The 21,278-nt window shown below is 38.3% G+C and overlaps 1 protein-coding gene across 2 annotated transcripts in view; it reads right to left on the bottom strand.

Moving 5' to 3' along the window:
• Positions 1-4,819: 4,819 nt before the first annotated feature.
• Positions 4,820-21,278, bottom strand: part of IPO5 (importin 5) — a 34,124-nt gene continuing 17,665 nt past the window's right edge. For both annotated transcript variants that reach the window (XM_083362774.1, XM_083362775.1), the window contains 15 exons: positions 21,126-21,215; positions 20,873-21,046; positions 20,543-20,761; positions 20,234-20,317; positions 18,945-19,077; positions 18,707-18,828; positions 18,243-18,339; positions 17,415-17,587; positions 14,958-15,069; positions 13,320-13,375; positions 12,255-12,377; positions 10,443-10,662; positions 7,881-8,109; positions 6,530-6,671; positions 4,820-5,665 (listed from right to left, as the gene is read on the bottom strand). In XM_083362774.1, coding sequence (XP_083218900.1) covers positions 5,579-5,665; positions 6,530-6,671; positions 7,881-8,109; positions 10,443-10,662; positions 12,255-12,377; positions 13,320-13,375; positions 14,958-15,069; positions 17,415-17,587; positions 18,243-18,339; positions 18,707-18,828; positions 18,945-19,077; positions 20,234-20,317; positions 20,543-20,761; positions 20,873-21,046; positions 21,126-21,215 — 2,061 coding nt within the window. In that variant the 3' untranslated portion in view covers positions 4,820-5,578. The remainder of the gene's footprint in view (positions 5,666-6,529; positions 6,672-7,880; positions 8,110-10,442; positions 10,663-12,254; positions 12,378-13,319; positions 13,376-14,957; positions 15,070-17,414; positions 17,588-18,242; positions 18,340-18,706; positions 18,829-18,944; positions 19,078-20,233; positions 20,318-20,542; positions 20,762-20,872; positions 21,047-21,125; positions 21,216-21,278) is intronic.

The following is a 21,278-nucleotide window of genomic DNA, read 5'->3' as shown; positions in this document are numbered from 1 at the left end:
CCCCGGGGCTGCTGGGCTCTTCGCCGGCTTGTCGGTGGGATGCGGGCGCCGGCGGCTGTTTCCGAGGCCCGGTAAGACGTCCTGCGGCCTCTCCAGGTGCCGGGCGGGTGGCCGCTGAGCCGACTTGGCGGCCGCGCTCCTCCCCGGCTCATCGGGGGAATGTAGGCGCTGTCGGCTGCTCTCGGGGGCCGGCAGGTTGCTCCGCGGCCTCTCTAGGTGATGGGCAGGTGGCTGCTGAGCCGTCTCGGCGGCTGCGCTCTTCCCCGGCTCGTCGTGGGAATGCGGGCACCGGCGGCTGCTCCCGGGGGCCGGTAAGTCGCTCTGTGGCCTCTCCAGGCGTCGGGTGGGCGGCTGCTGAGCTGTCTCGGCGGCTGCGTTCTTCCCCGGCTCGTTGGGGGACCGCGGGCGCGGGCGGCTGGTCTTGGGGGCCGGTAGGTCGCTCCGCGGCCTCTCCGAATGTCAGGTGTGCCAAGCCCGACACAGATGTTCATTGGCAAACTTCAGACGGACCTGTAAATGTGCTTTCTTGAGTAGGGGGACCTTGCGGTCACTGCAGGATTAGAGTCCTTCATGGTGTAGTGTGTTACCAATTGTTTCCTTGTGACTATGGTCCCAACTGCCTTGAGATCATTGTAGTTCTGGGCTGATTCTTCATTGTTCTCATGATCTTTGGAACTCCATTACGTGAGATCTTGCATGGAGCCCCAGACCGAGGGAGATTGACAGTTATTTTATGTTTCTTCCATTTGTGAATAATCGCACCGTTGTCACCTTCTCACCAAGCAGTTTGGCGATAGTCTTGTAGCCCACTCCAGCATTGTGTAGGTCTACAATCTTGTCCCCGACATCCTTGGATAGCTCTTTGGTCTTGGCCACGGTGGAGAGTTTGGAATCTGATTGATTGCTTCTGTGGACAGGTGTCTTTTATACGGTTAACAAAGTGAGATTAGGAGCACTCCCTTTAAGAGAGTGCTCCTAATCTCAGCTCCTTACCTGTATAAAAGACACCTGGGAACCAGAAATCTTGCTTATTCATAGAGAATCAAATATTTATTTCACTCATTAAAATGCAAATCAATTTATAACTTTTTTGAAATGCATTTTTCTGGATTTCTTTGTTGTTATTCTATCTCTGTTAAAACAAACCTACCATTAAAATTATAGACTAATCATTTGTCAGTGGGCAAATGTACAAAATCAGCAAAGGTTCAAATAATTTTTACCCTCATTGTATGTACCAGCAGCTGTCAAATTATTTAAGGCTCAATGCTATATGGTGCTCAGTTATTTATAAGTATTGTAATTATATGTGCACATTTTGTAGTTGTAATTCTTGAAATTAGTCTTTTATTTAAAATGAGGACTATAAAATATGATTCTGAATATCAGCCTGTGGTATGAATAGGAAATTAATAAGCAGGGGGGAAAAGCTGTTCTTGCTTTAGAAACATGTAAAACCGAGTTTCCTTGAGGAATACAAAAGGCCCAATCTGTTGTATCAGTGCAACAGAAGAGGTAGTTATGGAGAAGCAATTAGGCCTTGGAGATCATTGCATTTTAAGAGAGATACTCATAAAACTATAAAAGGACAGTTAATACCTCTCTTCAGTGGTATCTAAAGTGGAATAAAAATTCTGTTGAACCGTAATAGAATTTTAAAAATGTGACTGCATGGCATCTCAATTGTTTCATCGGCTTTCCTTTCTCATTTTCAAAATTTTATAATTCTTTCAATTGTTGCTCTAGATCAGACATGTCAAACACAAGGCCCGGGGGCCGGATCCGGCCCACAAAGTGGTTTCATGCGGCCCACGAAGCCCTCCTGGAAACAGTGAGGAAACGGCCCCCACTGCCTTGGCCCTGGCCCAGAGACCCTCCTTCTGCCAGAGACCCTCAGATCTGTCCCACTCCTGCCCAGGCCCCCATAGGCACCCTTGATGCGAACGATGTAGAGCTGGCCACGCCCACCCAGTAGGCCATACGCACTCTAGCCACACCCACCCAGTAGGCCACGCCCATCCTGTCCATACCCACCCGGCCCCCTGAGGGCAACCGCAATGCTGATGCGGTCCTCAGTGAAATTGAGTTTGACGCCCCTGCTCTAGATAGTTGTCACTTCCAGGTACTGAAATGTCCATTAGTCCTAATGAAGTTTTTTTCTTTGCTGTTCTTACATTGCCTTGAGTCTTCATCCTGAGGTGAAGATTTGTTGCATTTTCCTTGTATATCACCTAGAATGTGATTAGATGATGTAACACTAATTTCTACTTCAACTTAAATTTAACTCATTATAACGTAATGAGCAGTCGTGTAGTTTTTAATTATTATTGATTTGCTGAATTTACTTGCTACCTATCTTGCCATGCGGCTACTCTAGGCAGCTTATGATTCTTAGCAAGATCACAAAAATGATTTGCCATTGCCTTCTTCCAGAATATTTTTTGACTTCCTGGTCTAGATCAGGAAAGTTCTGGTTACTCTTTCAGACCTAACCCAATCTAGCTTCAAAATCTAGGTAGGGCCAGACAGGAACTGACCACACACTGAGGTGAGCTAGTCTTTTCTTCCAAAGGTTAAGGATGAAGTAGCTGTCTCTCACTAGCAAAGTGAAGTTTGGCTCTCCCAGTTCCTGGGACAAAGGGCAGGTTTTAATCTATCTCAAGTGGTTTATTTTGTCCAGAGGTACGAGAAATGCAACATACTTGTTACAAAATTTAACAAGACATGCTTGTGGATATAGCTGGTGAAACAAATCTGTTCCTGCTGTCCAGTTGGCAAAATCCCATTTTTATTTATTTTGGCAATCATCACATTTTACTGTAGTAGAATATTTAGCCAGATTCTTAAAACATTTTGCTCATTCATCTGTATTTTCCATACTGCATACTATGGAAAGATCACGACAGGGTGGTCTTCCAAGTAAAGTACCTCTCTGAAATTGCACTACCTCCATCTAGTGGCAATAAACAATATAGAACTGTCACCAAGAGCAGGTTGTGGAAATTTTGTAGAGAAAAAAATGTGAAAAGATTTTGCAGAAAGTTGAAATGTTTTGATAAAGCAACCAGGATTTCATAGAGGTCTACCTCTGTAAATTCTTAGTACTGCTCCCAAAACTGTTTCAAACAGTTTGCAGGATATGGATTGCCTAGACCAGGGGTCAGCAACCTGAAACAGTGAAAGAGCCACTCGGAACCGGTTCCCTCACAAAAGGAAAAACTGGGAGCTGCAAAAAATATGTGTGCATGCACGTACATGCGCGCATGCGCAGAACAGGGTTTGACTGAACAGTGGAGCTAAGGCGAGATATGCACCTACCCTGCATATTTGAATTGAACTTTTTTAGTCCCACCTTTTTTTTTGGACTGCACATGGCAGAGGACCGAGAGTCGCAGGAGACGGCTGAAAGAGCCGCATGCGGCTCCGGAGCCGCGGGTTGCAGACCTGTGGCCTAGACCAATATAGCATGTGCCAGAGGACTGAAAACCAGGATACAGTTGAAACAGAACCACAGAATGATGAGAAACAAGAATATAAGAACATCTGTAAAACCAGTTAGTACAGAAAATAAGTAAAGAGAATTGGGTTTTCCTTTTTTAAAAAATTGATAAAACTTTTCCAAGTTTCACTGGAAATTAACTAACCACATAGAATCTAGATTTGTTCTGAAATACACTGAATACATGTCAAACTGCCAGCCCATGGGCTGGATGTGTTATGCAGAAGCCGCGCCCACCCCATTGCCAGCAATGGCAAAACTATTCCGATACATTGTGCGCCATCACATGACGTTGCAAGTTTGACATGTCTGCCCTATAATGATTGTAATATGTTTGGTCTTCAGGAGTAACCATTCCAGATGAAACAGATCCTCCTCTCTGTGCCCTTGTCCATCACTTCACTCAAAAATATTTATTACTCAAAGTATTTCAATAGAACCTATAGAAAACCTCAAGTTTTATCATTCTAAAATGGCTTACCTTTGGAAACAATGCAGTTATCTATTTACAGGGAATAAACCTCATTGAAGTTAGTGGTGCTTATTTCTAAATTGACATCCAGATTTCAGTTATTTTTTTTTCTGAACCTGGGAATACTACAATACAAAATGCAGTGTGCACCGTTAAAACCATGGCTTTAACAAACACATGAACCGATTGGTAGGCAACATTGTTCTGGGCCACATCTCCTTTCCACAATAAGTTATTAACTCCTAGAGATGAAGTACTGCATGCTCGTCAGTTTTAAATACTGACAAACCATATATACTAAATCTGAACCATTTGTTTGGTGAACTATATTACTTTTGAAGTCAAATATATGTGTCCCAGGATAATGATGCAAATCGTACCACCAGGACCAGAGATTTACTCTACCGAGCTTTAGGATTCATGCTGGAGCCCATCTTCAGGGAACTCTATTGGAATACATGCTTTGGGCTATTTTGTGTGTCGTGTTTATGTGATGCCTTCCATGGCTGATTGGTGTGTGGATGGCTGGCTGTTGGCTGTTTCCTTGTGCTGTCAAGTCCTCTGCTCCTAAGTACTTGATAAGCTGGTGGTAAACCAGCGCTCCTGTTAACTGACAAGGGACTCATTGTAGGAAGGCACCACATAAACACGACTCACAGAATAGCCCAAAGCACGTATTCCAGTAGACAGAAGTTTCCCTAAGATGCGCTCCAGCACGAGTCTGAAAGCGCAGAAGATCTTTGGTCCTGGTAACCAAAGATCTGATCTTATATCACTTTTAGAAGGCATATGAAATTAAGGCAACACAAAAAGTTAAGTACAAAAACAAATACAAACATAAATGGACTTTTGAGTGTATTAGGAAGGGTAAAAACACAAATGATTGAAGAGTAACCATCTGGGATATGGATAATACATGTATTTGGAAACAATCTGTTTTTTACGGAAAGCAAACAAAAAACCACACAGCACTGGGCTTTTACACAAGCTCTGATTGTAGTCATTGTCATTTATTGAGGGAGTGGATGAGATATTGTCAGACATGCCAAACACTTCTCATTCAAGGCTGGGAACTCAATGGTTTTCTTGAGCCACTATACAAGCCTGCTTCAGGAAACTGAATGCAATATCGATGAAGTCTTCGTGCTTGATGATGCCTTCAATGTATAGATCCTTAATCTATTGGATTGGTGGGCAGAAGATTTTCTACCCTACAAAAATACTCACACTCCAACACTAGAGGCTAAAAATGCATGTAATCTGTTTTATAATGGGTGCCTACGAAATACCTGCTTTAAAGCTGTCTTAAATCAGTTTATGCTTAAAGAAATTTCAACTTGTTTCCCTTTCATTTCCATATAGTTGGTTCATACCATTAGAAAAATACTCTTCAGTGATATTGTAGGATTTATAGGGAACTGCGTCTGTGCTGATGGGGTAGAAATTCTTAGCAACACCATTTGTAACTGTTTCTTCTTGCTGCTACTGCATGTAGGTTGCAGAATGACTTACATGCACTGCAGTTTTCTCTTAGAAACAAAACAAAGAAACCTAAACCGAAGGGTAAATGTTTATTTGGAGTTTTTGTGGATGATAATTAAGGCCCTTTATGGAGAGTTCAGGAGCTCCTGTATGGCTGCCTGCTGGTCTGCATTTAGCTGAGATAAGCATTCTGTCCACAAGCCTCCAGAAGTCTAGAGAAGAAAAGAGAGATACCGTAACAGATAAATTAAGTATGAACATGTACACACTTTGCACACGGGCTAAACCTTCTGACCAACTCCAAATCAACTGTGGGTGGCTCATCAGGTAAAAAGAATTAAATAACAATATATAAGATAGAAACTAAAGAACAGAATGGAAAATTCATTCACACAACACCAAGAATATATCCAAAACGTATTTCAAACGGAGTAACATGGAAATGGCAGTCTTTAAATTTTTTCCAGTATATCAAGTATTAACTCCAAAAATATATCCAAAATGTATTTCAAACAGGATAAATGGAATGACATTTTCTTTTAAAAATTTTCAGTGTTTAAGATATCCATCTTATTTTTATATATGATCCAAAACAGATTTATATAATTTTATATGACTGATGAAAGAAATAATAAAATCAAATATAATCAACAGTGCTATTATTCCTTTTCAAAATGCAGTATGACACTAAGTGAGATAATCAAAACTGGTTTTCACATCACATTCTCTTCCTTATTCCTAATTTAGGAAAGATTTTCTTTTTTGCCTTTAGCCAAATCTGAAAATATCAAGATCTGGAATCTCTGTTGTGTTGCCTATAATCCCTCAGCCAGGCTGCTTATCGTTGATGAAATCCAATCTCATCCCATTCAGTCTTTTCTTTCTACTATCTGCTACTTCTAAAATGCAATTATATGCTGATTTGAGCACAAAAGCACTGGATCTGCTATTTGAAATGAAATTTGAAAACACTGTATCTATAGACCCCATCCACTGATTGAGGAGTGTGAAAATGAAGGTACAATTGTACCAAACAATACAACAAACACTCTATCAATATATTAATTTGCATTTACCTGTACTTGTCGAACTACATTTGCCAGTCGCTTGGTACATGGATCTCCTTGCTTGATTGCTTCATTAATTTTACCGTCCGCAATTATACCAAATATTTTGGGCAGATTAGTGTTGTTAGGACCCAGGACAATGGGGTTATTACTGTTGAGAATACAAGAAATGTTTACTGTTAATGCAAACTGAGAATAACCATCAGCAGTAACAATAATTTTAAGTCCACCTAACCTTCTGACCCATGTACCCGGGAGAAAAGCCAGTTCTCAAGGAAAATGTACATCTGATTATTATCAGCATATTGATAATAATTCACCCTGTGCTGTTGAATGGCCTTGCCCAGTGCTTTGTGTACATTTTAATAAAGAGTGTAGAGAGCCCTGAGCCTTGACTCATCCTGCAAAGAAATGGGTATGGGGTCAACCTCTGCCTTCTATCAACACAAAGTGGAACTGACCATGAGGAAAGGAGGAGAATGAGCACAAGATTGTGCCCCCAACTTCCAACCTCTGGAGCTGTGGCAGAAGAATCGGCTGTAATGAACGCTGATAGGTCAAGAGCAAGGATGGACACACTATTCTCTTGCTTCACCCATCAGAAGTCATCTGAAAGCTGATCAATACTATTCTTTTTTTCTTATTGTCATTAGATTGATAAAAAGTAGATAATGGTGTACAAGAAGAAGATAAGCCAATATAAACCAGATTTTACTAGGTCTGTCAAAACAACAGTACTAAATGCTCAATAAACATTGGACACAATTTCCATCTCTTGATCTAATAGGCATAAATTTCTTATGTTAAAAGTATTTTATCATTGACTGAGACCCTGAAAATATGCATCAAACAGCTTTACCGAAACAAATGTAGCAATAAGAATTCAAAATCAGTTCATTAGATTCTTCGGTTTCTAAAACATATAAGGACAATTTAGCATAACATTGCATTTGCTAAACAATATTTGATTCATTAAAATGAAATCAGTAATCCTGCCTAGGAGATATGGATATATTATTTTGTTCAGTAATTAATGGTGTGAATCAGTGGTTCTCAACTTGTGGCCCAAAGAACCCTGGGAGGATGCAAAGTCATCACAGGAGGTCCGTGAAGGCTTGAAGAAATTTTATGATTTAAATCTTGAGTTAAGTCTTGGTGGTCCTGGCCACAAAAGGTATTTAAAGGGGGACTAGAGTGAAGAAAAGCTTGAGAACCACTAGTGTAAATTATCCCTAATTATTTTCTCAAAAAGGAAAAAAAGCTTTAAAATTCCCAACATTCAAATATGCCATCAAATTAGATGAGACAATAAACAAATTGTTATGTCTACTTTATGTCTACCTATGTATTTTCTTCTTACCTCTCTATTAAGTCACACAAGTAATTGAATGTATGGACAGCTTCCTCTTTGTCTTCATGAAGAGGAAGCCATGATAACCAGTGAGGCAGAACTTCTTCAACATTTATACAGTCAGGTTTGAACTTCATGATTTTCCCTACTGCTGAAATGCAGTTTTCTGTTGCATTGATATTTTCTTTGGTTTTGGCATCTGCTGATTGAATTACTTGCACCAATAATGGAAGCGCCTCTGATAAGGTAAAATTTGAAAAAATATATTGAGTAATAATATAGCATTTCAAAGCACTCTTGATTATTTGGGCTTGTAAGAGAATACTAGAGAATAAAAAGTGCACTTTTCCAGCCAGAATATGGCTTCCAATCATGGTACTGCACAACATAATTAAAAGATAGCCACATACATTCTTCTCAATAATCTTTTATAAAAAGTGAAAAAGGAGCAGTCGGGTGCCATCAATAAATGAAGATAATATTAAGTGAGGACCTCATGACTGCAACTTTGACCTCCTGCTTGATTCCCCATAGAATTTGCTTGGGGAAATCAGCAAGGGATTTTGAAAATTGTGATTATATGACCATGGCTCACTGCGATAGGCAGAACTCCAAGAACCTGTCGTGGTTCCCCTCGTTTGACATCCCTGCAAGTTTGAACAGTTGAATAAGCGGTTGTAACCTGTACACAAATTTAAGCACATTTAGCTGTGCTTATCACTGACTGAATTACAGACATTCTAGCACAGGGCTTTTCAACCGGTGGTACATTGGCACCTGGCAGGTGGTACACGGCCATGCCCAGCCCAGCCCAGCATAGCAGGGGAGGGAACAAGCCAAAGCGGCGCAGCGCAGGGCTTGCCATGAGGGAATCTTCAGGAGCTGCAGGGTGGCTGGGGTGAGGCGACGGCCCCAGGATTGGCACTTCCAGCTCACCAGGAAGAGAAAGGTGGAGCAGGGGGCAGAGACAGGAGAGGCTATAAAAGGAGTCAGTTTGGGCAGGAGGAGAAAAAAAAAGGACACAGCCTTGGGAAGAGGGGTCAGCTGGAGCTGCACTGAAGGGAAAAGGAGGAGTGGGGAGGAGACAGAGGAGAGGAGATCTAGCAGGCTGGCTAGGAGCTGATCTACAACTTCTGTGGCAGGCATCTGTGCTGGGTGTGCACACAGGTGGCAGCAACAAACAGGCAAGAAAGGCAGCTGGGGAGGGGTCGCCCTCCATGAGGAGTGAAGGAAAGCAGCATTGGCTGGAGGTGAGGCACGGAGAGAGGAAGGAAGGAAATAGCAATGAGAAAGGGAGGTAGAGAGCAGGAGGGAGGGAAACGGAAAGGAAGAAGTAAGTGTTGGAAGAAAAAGCCGGGGGCTTGCTTTCTAGCTGGGAGGCTATACCTTTAAGAGAAAATAAAAAAAAAATAAGCTGCTGTTTGAGATAGACGAGAGGAAGCCGGTTGCTCCAGCTGCTCGAGATGTTTATGGGCAGAAGCGAACTTCTGTTTGAGCAGTTCGGTTCTGGGTCAGCTGAATCCTTCAGTGGAAGGATTCTTATGTGATTTTGGAACTTTGAAGTTCTGGGATTTGTGCAATGTGGGCTTTGTGTTCTTAAGGAGTGTTTGGCAATTTATATTGTGGCTGATGTCCCATGTTGGATTTTGGGTTCTAATTCTATTGCTCTGCTATTGTTAGCTGTAAGTTTTGCTGCAAGGGATTTTAAAGTATTTTTGTCCTGAAGGGATTTTGCCTGCAGCATTCCTTTACTTATGAATGAAGACATTTGGGGAGGTTGCCTTAACTTTCCTTTCTAGCCAGTAGCTAATTCTTAAAGGGGAATGTGCCTTTTTAAGCTAGTTCCCTCAGCTGCTTGTCTTTTCTGTCTCTGGAGGCTTTTCCTTGTTTGATAAAATATATGGAAGAGGGAATGAGAAAGGCGGAGGGAAACAGGAGGAAGGAAGAGAGGAGGGAGGGAGATTGGAATGAAAGGGAGGGAGTCTGAAGGAAGTCCCGCCTTAGCATTGGCCACCAGCAGTCCTGCCAGACTTTGCTTGTCAAAAGGTTGCAAAAGGGGATTACACGACACTGGGACACTATGAGCATTATAAATATGAATCAGTTGCCAAGCATCCAAACTCACATGACCCTGAGCATGCTGCAACGACTATAAGTGTGAAAAGCGGCCATTGTAACTTTGAATGGTCACTAAGCAATTTGTTGTAAGTCGAGGATTACCTGTAGTTTAACACTTTCCTCTTTTTTTTTGGTCATCAAGTTTTTGACACCTTGCTAGGTGGTACTCGAATATTGCCATATCCTAAAAGTGGTACAATCGGTGAAACGTTGAAAAGCCCTGTTCTAGCAAGCATGTTTAAGATTAGAAATATCCCCCATGCCTGTTACATGGTGCCAGGGATGGCACACAAATTTTAAAGTTAGAGACAGATTCTATATTCAGGTACCTATGCCTGGATATAGACAATGAATCTTAAGCCTGAAGCAATGCATTCTACGTGCTAAAGATGATAAAGTGGTTATAATAATGGTTATATTTAGATAATGCTGAGAAATATCTTGAGTGCATACCTGTGCAGAAAGGCCGATAGTTGTCCCCACCAAACTGTGCCATAACTCCAATACCATATGCAGCTGCTTGCCTAACTTCTGGACTATTATCGCACACAGATTGTAGCATAGGTCTCAAGAAGTATTCTGCGTATTTGAATGAGGTTGGACTGCAATGTTCTATGACATCATCAAAAATGCACAAACCCCACTGTCTGTCAGGCCATGGCCTATGTGGACACTATGAAGAAAAATGTCCAAGCAAAAAAATAAAATAAATATCCAGCGTTTTTGTTTATCCAAACTGTAACTCTTACCACCCTACCTCACCCTATATGAACAGTAGGCTGCCTGCTATTTGAAATGCCTTTCATAGCTTTGAATATTTTTGTGATAAGTCAGAGCTTAGCCATTTTAACAGCTTTATTGCTTATTCAGCTGTACATATTCTGAATGCAGCACACACACAAACTTTTCCTGAGTGGTTTTGCGAACATATGACAAAAAAACCACATTGCAATAAACGCATTAAAAACATGTTTACAAACAAAACAAAACTTGACTTCTTTGCCTTTTTCAATATCATTCTATAGGTTTCTAAATCCTTCTGGATGAACATATTATTTTGAAGTCAATATGGGAAATTATTCCAGACCAAAGGAAATGCTTGGGATGGATAAAACCCACTGCTCCAGTAAAGAACAGTTCGCAATATTTCAGAATGTTCCATTTTTCCATGTTGATCTAAGTTTGGGTGTGTATCAGTTGTTTCCCCCAAGTTAGTCCTGGACCAGAAATTCATAGGGTTCTGGGAATATGCTGTCTAAAACAGCATGAAATGTTTCCATTTCAAAAGAGTACATACATTCTGCTGTACTTTTTCTTTTAGATTAAGTACTGTTATGTAAAGTACAGAAAAATAGTGAAAAGTATTGGACAAAACAAATTAATGGCACAAAATAAGAAAAAGAAATCTAAATCTAGTTCATCAGTAGCACTCACAAATCCTTTCCACCCATTTTTGTTTGTACAAACCATTTCTTACTTTCACTATGTTTTCTGCATGAAGCTCCATTTGTGCGAGTGGTGAGTGTGCATCACTCACACAGAACCATCTCCTCCCCCCCCCTTCGGCTGATCCCCCAAGCCTGAAAGGTTGGGGACTACTGTCTTAGTATATTTGACAACTAACCTTCAACTACAATTACAATTTGTGCAAAATACTCCGTAATTCAAGCATTCATTTTCTCATAAACTTTTTCTACTCAAAACTTCCAGTAAAAACTCTTTGTTACTTTTATACCTTTCTCAATGACCTGACAAAATGGTTTGCATATCCTGATAGCATAAAGACATACTGGAATTTTGAAATTTTAACCACTCTTATGTTTTATACTTTCAATCAGAATTCTGAGAAACATTTTAAGTAATATCTCAGTTTATTTATTATTATTTCGCTTGTAGAAGAAGAAAACAACAGTACTCTCCTAACAATGAAGAATGGATGCAGTTTTCATATACATATTAAAACAAGTCACACAGCCATGCCATAAATAATTTCTGACCCAACAAAAGCTGTACCTGTATCATTTTTTAACATTCTCACAGCATTTATTATTTTCTTTTTATCGTTCTTTCTTGGACATTTATAGCAATCAATCTTACTGGCATGGTAGATATTGCACATGTCTAAACTTTGCATAGATGGTATCAGTACCAGATAAAAATAAATGGGCAAGCCAACATAAACAAACAAATATCATTCCCATGCACTCTCTCTCTTTTCTTATTGGTCTTAAAGTGATACGTTACTGCTCAATTCAGGCTACTTACAATTAAGTTGACAATTTGTGGCAACAGCTGTTCAAACCATGGTAGCACGTTTGCTTTGTAGCTACTGAATATTGAGTGCAAAATATCTGAAACTTTAGTCAAAATGTAGACATCACTGTCATGCTGATAGAGAAAAAAAGTAGAATTTGATTAGTACTAAATAATTGTGTCCTAGAGTTGTATAACTCTCTTAAACTTCACAAACTGTGTTTAAAGCAATTTCTGTGTCTCTTAAGAGGAAGAACTGACAAATGGGCTAGTTTTCACTGAGTAAGCACTTAGGTGAGCTCAAAATACAGAATGTATAACACTGCTGTCAGCAAGGATTTAGCGACTTATGGAAAATCTCAAAAATATATTAGCTTCGCAGAAAATAGAGGACTAAATTGTACTCCAGTTTCCAGTTGTGGTTATGTTAATTGGTCCATGGGATAAAAAAAGACAAGTATGGTTCTGAAGTACTCATTTCTATTGATTATCCCAACATTTGGGGATGAGATTCCTCATTGCCTGCACTATATTCAACGTTCTAATATAAATTTATTTCATGACTTGCTTGGAAAGAAAGATTTTTACAGCAAGTAAAGTGCTACTAGGATTATCTAGTTTTATTGGATGTTAAGGCAGTATGGTGGCGATAATGAAGAATGCCTTAAATTTTTTTCTGCCAACATTTTTTTATTGATTTGCCCAAGTAGCCCCTGTAGGCTATATATTTTATGTTCTGCTGTTTCTGCATGCAAATGATTTTTTAGATATAAATAAAATTGTGTGCAGGTCAAAGCAAGGGTGAATAAACTGACATTCCAGATATTGTTAGTGACCTCTGTCACCATACTGAACCTAATGACATGAGAAGAAAAGTTTTAATTACTGTATATGTGAGAAAACCTGGACAATCTTTTCCTTTTTTTTGGATAAACAGCTGATTTTGACCACATGAAGAAATTTTTGTAGATGCAATACATGAGCAAAACTTTCCAAAGTCGTATTTCCTTTTCAAATTCTCACGTTTTTAACATGTAATTATACATTTCAACAATGAACAAATAATAAGAGCCTTACTTCATCTTGCAAGGACTCCTCAACTTGTTCATCATAGTCTTCGTCTTGCCTTTTCACTAATTCAAAAATAAATTGATAATGTATCAGCATGGCCTATTTTCATAAACATTCCAGCTTGCTTGTAAGAAAGGTATACAAAAGGAACACAAGGTGAATTATCTGATATTATCATCCTGCCTAACATGGATAAATTGTGACCAAGCTATCAGGGTAGGCTCAGATTTGTAGGACCTCAACTTTTGAAACTACAGTAGTGGCCAAAATTGTGGAAACCTTTTGGGAAAAGTATACAGTAGAAATGCCACCTTTGGTTAAGTTTCCACCAATTTTCCTTCTAATTTCTTTATAACTGTAGCCTTGTTCACTTAATAATACTATTTTACATTGCTTTCTGGACAACCAGTCAACTCTTTGCACCATTACTTTAATTTTATTATGTTTTACAAGCTCACTAAAAGAAAGAAGACAAAAAAACCCAACCAACTTGATAGCGATCATGTAATGCACTGACAAATGTCCTCCTTTCAGCTTCAATACATGACATCAATAACTGAATCCTACTGTGATCTCATTGGCTCATTGCCAAAACAAGATGACACCTGATTGGCTCTCTAAACACTCATGCTCATTGGCTACAATCAGATGAAGGAAAGCTACCTGATAACCTAAGCAAGTTGTGCTTCCTTTTTCTGGTTATTTGGCTATCTTTTCATAGAATACAGTACAGATAATTGAACAAACTATGTCGCATTACATTCTTGATTAAAGTATCTTTCCACTGATATATAATTTTATGGTACTACTAAAAAAAGTGGTGTTATTAGCCATCAAACCTCAAAAATACACTTTTCCCAAAAGGCTTCCACAATTTTGGCCACTACTGTAATTTGGTTCAAAATATATTTATTTTTATTATTTTTTATTTTAATCCATTTTATATTTATTTTATTTTATATCCCGCCCTTCTCCGAAGACTCAGGGCGGCTTACAATCTAAGCACAAATCAAATGTGCTTAGCAGTAGCCTTCATTCTATGTATATGCCTGCTTATTAGGGCTTTCGCCCCCCGCCCCAAGCGGCATTTTTACAGTCAGCTTATTGCCCCCAACAATATAGCCAAGGAAGATAATACATACATATAAAATCAGGAAATAAAAATATCCAAAAAGTTATTTTAAGTACTAAAATTGAAATGGGTTCCCCCACTCCTGATAACCTACTCATAATTTTCCTTTATAACAGTAACATAATAGGAGAGTGCTATGGAAAGAGATTTTTAAAAGCGTATGATACCTTGTTGTTCTACTGAAAAATCACAAAGTTATCAGTTAATTAATAATCACTTTCTGCCTAGCAATAGTGTAAATAAGGAGGAACTTTTATCTTGCAATTTACTCCTAATTTCTTTGTAGTTTTGTGGTACATTCAGACTAAGAACGTCAAAGTATATTTGGAAGAACTTCTGAATTGCCCACAGATTGCTATTTTAACGTTAGGCATGATCATCATTTTTAAGTATTTACATTTTAATTTCCATAAAACACTGGAATTTGGTAGGATAAATACTTGCTTACATTTTGGAACTCTTGCCCTGACATTCATATTTATTTAATATCAACCAATGTTTAATTGATTTACCTTGTCTTAATTCTTGATTCTTAAAGTGCTCTTCTAATTTTCCTTTCAATATTCCTCCAAGTTCTTCAAAATGTTCGTTGTTTAGGCAGCCATCTCCCATTACTTCAATACACTAAAGAAATAACATTAATTTGAAAACATGTTTAACAATAACTATTGCTATCTCAGTAATTTCTTGCATCTCATATAACTAAGTACTATAAAAAGGCAGCTTGATCTTGCAAGACTGAACTTTTTTTTTGTACAACACATAGAACTCCTGATACTGGGTGGGAAATAAATAATCAAAAGGAAAATAGCTTCCTTCTTACATGTTGCAGTGAAACATGTTTTGGGTAATAAAAGTACACAGGTTTTGATTAAGTAAGGAAATATTTGCCCCTTTTTCAATGAATACACATACTGTAGAACTACTGATCACATTTGTCTGGAATAGAATTACAAGCACAGATCTAGTTCTTTGCATTGACAAACACTGTCCTGTCTGCATGTAGAAATTCCAAGATAAAAACTATATTAAAGATATAGAAGATATAGAAACAGCAGTTATTTCATGTTTCCTTCTCCCTTTCTTTACATTGTAAGGGGAGAAGATTAGAAATTGGTAAAAAGGCATTCAGATTCAAAAGCAAAGAGAAGTTTTAATGGAGTGAAGCACGGGAGGGGAAACGTTTGGATAAGTTGCTTATTTATAAAGATAGTTCTTCAAGAATCAATTTATGCATTCATGTATATTTTTGAAATGTTCCAAATCTGAAATTTTTGGTAGGAACCTGCCTCTATTTTTACACCTATGTGTGCATATATGTCTCCTGTGCATCCTGCTCAAAATTGTACACACTATCCTAACAGCATTACAAAACACCTTTAATAATCAAATGTGAATTAATAGAACTATAGATAATAATTTCATGTATAAAGGTAAAGGTTCCCCCGCACATGCGTGCTAGTCGTTTCCAACTCTAGGGGCCGGTGCTCATCTCCGTTTCAAAGCCAAAGAGCCAGCGCTTGTCTGAGGACGACTCCGTGGTCATGTGGCTGGCATGACTAGACACCAAAGGCGCACGGAACGCTGTTACCTTCCCACCATAGTGGTCCCTATTTTTCTACTTGCATTTTTACATGCTTTCGAACTGCTAGGTTGGCAGAAGCTGGGACGAGTAACAGGAGCTCACTCTGTTACACGGCACTCGGGATTCGACCCGCCAAACTGCCAACCATCTGATCGACAAGCTCAGTGTCCTAACCCACTGAGCCACCGCGTCCCTTAATTTCATGTATAGGTGGTCCTTAACTTGTGACTGGTTGATTAGTGACTGTTCAAAGTTATGATGGACTTTCCCAGGGCTACTTACGACCTGCATTCAAAATTCCACCAGCCCCCCCCCACCAAAAAAAAAAAGAGTTGTGAGGAGGTAGATGTCAACACTGCTAACATCAAATGTTATTGCTTGACAAGAGATGAAGAAGTAGCTGTTTCATATATTAAACTTGTGTATTGCTTTAAGACTTCTGTATGGTTTTAGTTTAAGGTTAGGAGGGGAGATGAGTAGGATTGCACTTTTCAAGGCCATTTCTCTCACTAAAGAAGGCTTTGGCTGGTCTTCTAACGGAAGGGAAACTGATTCTTTAAATTAATTGGAGAATATGATTAATGACAAAATTAGAAAGGTGGGGAATTGTGTTTTAATATATTGTGCAAGGGGCGGAGATTTCAGATTCCAGCTTCCTTCGAGCAAGCATTTGCCGGTGTATTAGGCTAATAAAGGACTTTTAAGGTAAACAATGCCTCAGAGTCACTTGAAAAGCCCATACGTCAGAAACTTGACAGTAACTTCAGCAACTTGTATGAGACAATAATTAAGGTAGTCATCCTTTCGGAAAAAAATATTGGGTGGAAAAAGAAGAGCACCTTCATAAAATGGAAACTTTTAACAATAGCTATTCTGCATGTAAGCCAATGTTCAACAACTACTTAAAAAATAAGAATGCTATTTTTAACTTATTTGAAGGATGAAAAATCAAAAGAACGATATCCTGCTGATGATGAAAGGGGAATTAAGTTATTTTGAGTCACAGCATAAATAGGTGTTACGCCATACCACATTAAGTTGGATAGAGTCAGAGTTCATTAAAAGAGAGTTCTATAAGGAAGCTTCCCCCCACCCAAAAAAGTTAGAAAATGAAATGGTAAAAAAAGTTTTATGTCAAATTCAATGAAAGTGGACTGAACTACTGTGATACTACAAAAGTAAATGGCAACAATTCTGCAAACTGGAAAATTAAAATTATCCAGGTATTTGAATAATAGGATAGAAAAAGTCAGCCAATAAACATAAGTTAAATTATTCTGAGTAATTATGTATATGCTACTTTATTTTGTACTTAATAAAGACCTTAGGAGATCAGCTATTATTTACAGAAGCAAAATGCTACCCATATAAAATTAAAATTTACCTTGGCAAAAGAATGCATTATTTCTGATAGAACATCTGAGTCAGGTTCTGTTCCTATGGCCTTGATAAGAGCATCACACATAAAATGCCACATCTGGGTGAGATACTCTGGGCCACGAACTCTTGCGCACTCCAGAAGTAAAGGCATTGATTCTGCAGCTGCCACACGAACACGTTAAATTCATTAAGGGAAACTGTTACACTTTTCTAGCAATATAAAGATTATTTCAGAAAATGTGATCAATGTACCACCCCACTTTTCTAGTTTAAAACTCTAGGCATGTCACACCATATTCCTTCCTCTTCCTATTTTCCCCAACAACCTTGAGAGGTGGGTTGGGCTGTGTGTGTGAGATGGGTCCAAAGTCACCCAGCTGGTTTTCATGCCTGAGGCAGGACTAGAACTCATAGCCTCCTGGCTTTTTAGTCTGATACTTCAATCACTAGACCAAACTAGTAGTCATCAATATTAAATAACTATTAAGGATTAAACAGCATAACTGTTAAAATTTAATTTTGCTTAACCAACCCAGATTTAAATCCAGTGAAACTTAGAATGCTTTTCTTTAAAAAAAGCTATACTAACTCTATTTTAGGTCTCATATTACATTTTAAAAATATTTGCACCAATGGTGGGAATTGTATAATTGATCTGGGTTGGCAACAAAATGATTTACTTGGATTAATATAAAGGATGGAATATTGCCCTCTTCCTCAACAAGCTATATATAGAATGGCAGCAAAGAATTTGATAACAAAACCTAAAAATGGTCACATTAACAGTCCATAGGACTCTCAGGGAAAATGGAACAGACATAAAAAAAGATATCATCATGGAAGTAGAACTTCAGCAAAGGAACCATTAGCTTCACAACTTGTTCGGTGTACTCCACAAATCCTTCTTTCAATTCTTTGGCATAACAAACCTAAAATCCAAACATAAATTTCTTCAGCAAAGGAAGCTAGATCATGGATAAACAAATTACTAGTGGTAGACTTAAAACTGGTAAAATGTATAAAAGACAAGTAAATGCATTTCCCCAAATTTTTAAATTCTATTTGAACGTGAATAGACTATACATTTAAAAGTAAATGAATAGTGGAAGAATGTATTTCTTTTATACAAAAATATGTTTTCTTGCAAATAGTGATTTAACAGATATTTTCAATAACTTCCCTTCAAAGAGTTCCATTTTGATTTCAATTCCTCAAGTTTAAGGAGTCTCATTCCCAAACATTTTGGGCATCAGGAGCCAAATTTTTATTTAAAAATGTAATTAAAATAGTACCTACCAACATCTGACATGCAGTTGCTTTTTCTTCAAGACCTGCCGTCTTAATACCAAAACTCTGCTGATCCCCTAAATTGACAAATTCCCAGCCATCATCATCACTCATATTTTCCATATCTTGAGCTAGTGACAAAAAAGGTTAATTTTAGTAGAGTTGTATTATTCCTTACTGGTCAATTTTAGTAGAGTTGTATTATTCCTTACTAACTAAAAATATAAATTAAAATATCAGAACCTACTGTCAAGAAGGGCCACTTCAGGTTTAATTGATGCAGTTTTCATTAAAGGACCCATAACAACAGGAAGATATTGTTGGAATTCCTTTCCAAGAATTTTGCACATTCTAGCCCATGCAGAAATCATATATGATATCTGTAAATTAATAAAATGAGGTTTCATTTTCTTCAAGAATAATGACTATACAGCTATATTATGGCTGGGATCGTATAAAAATCAATCCCTAACAAACCTGCTTTAAAAGTTAATTATACAGATTTGTGTAGTACTTTGAAAAATCTAAAGTGCCTTTCAAAAATACTATGTTTACAAGGCCATTAGAAAATATTAAGTGTACTCCCAAAATTAATTGGGCTAGAATTAACAAATTCATGGCATAAATGAGAAGAGAAAAAGAAACTTTCATAGGTCAGTTTTAATCACTGTGGAATATGAAGTCTCCATTACAGAGGCTTTGCGTAAGCATTGCAACAGCACTTTGCTAAAAGATATCCAATTAAATTTTATCACATCAAAACTGTAAAGCGCATTTTTTCACAATAGTTTCTGGATGTGAACATGTTTCCTAGGTATCTATGGCAACTGGGACTGGAATTGCCATTGCTAAGGGATGCAGTAATAAGGTGTGACGTTGTGAGAACACCTTGCTTAGTGACAGTAGTTCCGCCAATTGCTGCCACTAAGGAAAATCACAAGGTAGTTAAGTGAGAACCCTACATGACTGTAACTTATGACTTCTTCCTGACTTTCCACAAACAAGGTGGATGGGGAAGCCATTTGAAGTTTCAGGTCCTGGGTGGCTTGCCAGCAGTTTGGAGGGTAGGTGAGCACTATGGAAGGAGCTGTGAGATGGAACTTTGAGGACTGGTTTTAACTACCATTTCTTCAGTGCCACTGCAACTTTCAATGCTTGCTGAACGAGTAGTAGTTACCTAAGGACAACCTGCATGAGTAAAAAGGGCAAAATAAAAATATTTTGAAATTACAGAAGTTGCAAACGCCTGGAAGATGTTGAGCGTGCATTTGGAGAAAAGCCTCAAAATTTCAAGCGTATCCTGATTATGCTTAGTAAGCTTTTACGTGGTTTGGTAGCTAAAATTCTTCCTTATCCCTACTGTGGCGTGTCAATGAAAAATATAGATTTCTATCATGTATTTCTAACACGTATTGCAAAATCTTGAATTAACTGAAATGTGATAAGCAGATTATTATAACCTCATTTAGGAATTCTGTTCCAAATATATGCAGTTATAGAAATGTGGACCAAAGCGAGATCTGCTCACTAACATACCTGAGGATCATCGTCTTCCAAGTCGTTAAAATCAGTCTGTGTTTTTAGCAAGAGTTGCATCACATCAGATGCATCCTGCATAAACTAGAAACGAATAAGAGAACCCAAATCAAGCTGTGGCAGTTTTTAAACAGGCACATAAAACCCTTACAATAATGTATTGAAGAGCGCAAGTTAAAAATACATATTGAAATTACTTCAGCTTTAAAGCTGAAGCTAAAAATCAAGAATGGTTTCAATTTAAGAATACAGAAGCAATTCAATGTACCTACAAAGCTGAAGACAGTACAGAATTAAATTGATACCTACCTTCTCTTTGCCTACTGCAAGGCCTATTAAGCTGATACATTCTATAGTTTTGCCTCTTAAGAGTCTGAGTTCCTTTTGCACAGCATTTTCAACTATGTGTTTCAGGGAAGGCATAAACAAATCGTAGTATGGAACAAACTTTTCTTCTGCTGTATCAGCAACTGAGGCAATGGATGTAACAACTTGTTCCAAAACAAGCTTGGTGCCTTTTTCTATCAACTATGAAAAAAGCAGCAAATAAATAAAAATAAAATTGCACTCTTGCTGAAATAATGTATATTTAATAACTTAAATATAACTATATTCAATTTTATCTTACAACGTCCTTACCTCCTGTAGTTTTAATACCATAGTGGAATGAAGGTGCTTCACTAAGTTATCTAAATATGGAATAAGCAGTGATTTTGGACAGTCTTCAGTAAAGTTGATCAGAGCAGCAGCTGCATGAGCCTGAACACGTTGGTTGCCTTGGTCTTCCATTGTCTGCAGAAGAGCTGCAATTACCTATAACAAAGATGGCAACCATGAGTGACAGATCCCTAAATAAGCTTTGTTAATGAGCAACACAAAGCTTTATACTTGCCTTCTCATGGAATTTTTTCTGGAAGCTTGGTGCAAAGTCTGTAGCCATTTGACCAATCGCATTGCAAGCTGCATATCTTACCCGTGGATGCTGAAATATTCACACGTAATTAGCAATATCATAAAATAACGCACAGAAATCAACATTTGGAGG

Source organism: Vipera ursinii (assembly GCF_947247035.1).
Source record: "Vipera ursinii genome assembly, chromosome: 4".
NCBI lineage: Eukaryota > Metazoa > Chordata > Lepidosauria > Squamata > Viperidae > Vipera > Vipera ursinii.
The sequence above is the reverse complement of the archived record's forward strand: the minus strand, read 5'-3'. Positions and strand labels throughout refer to the sequence as shown.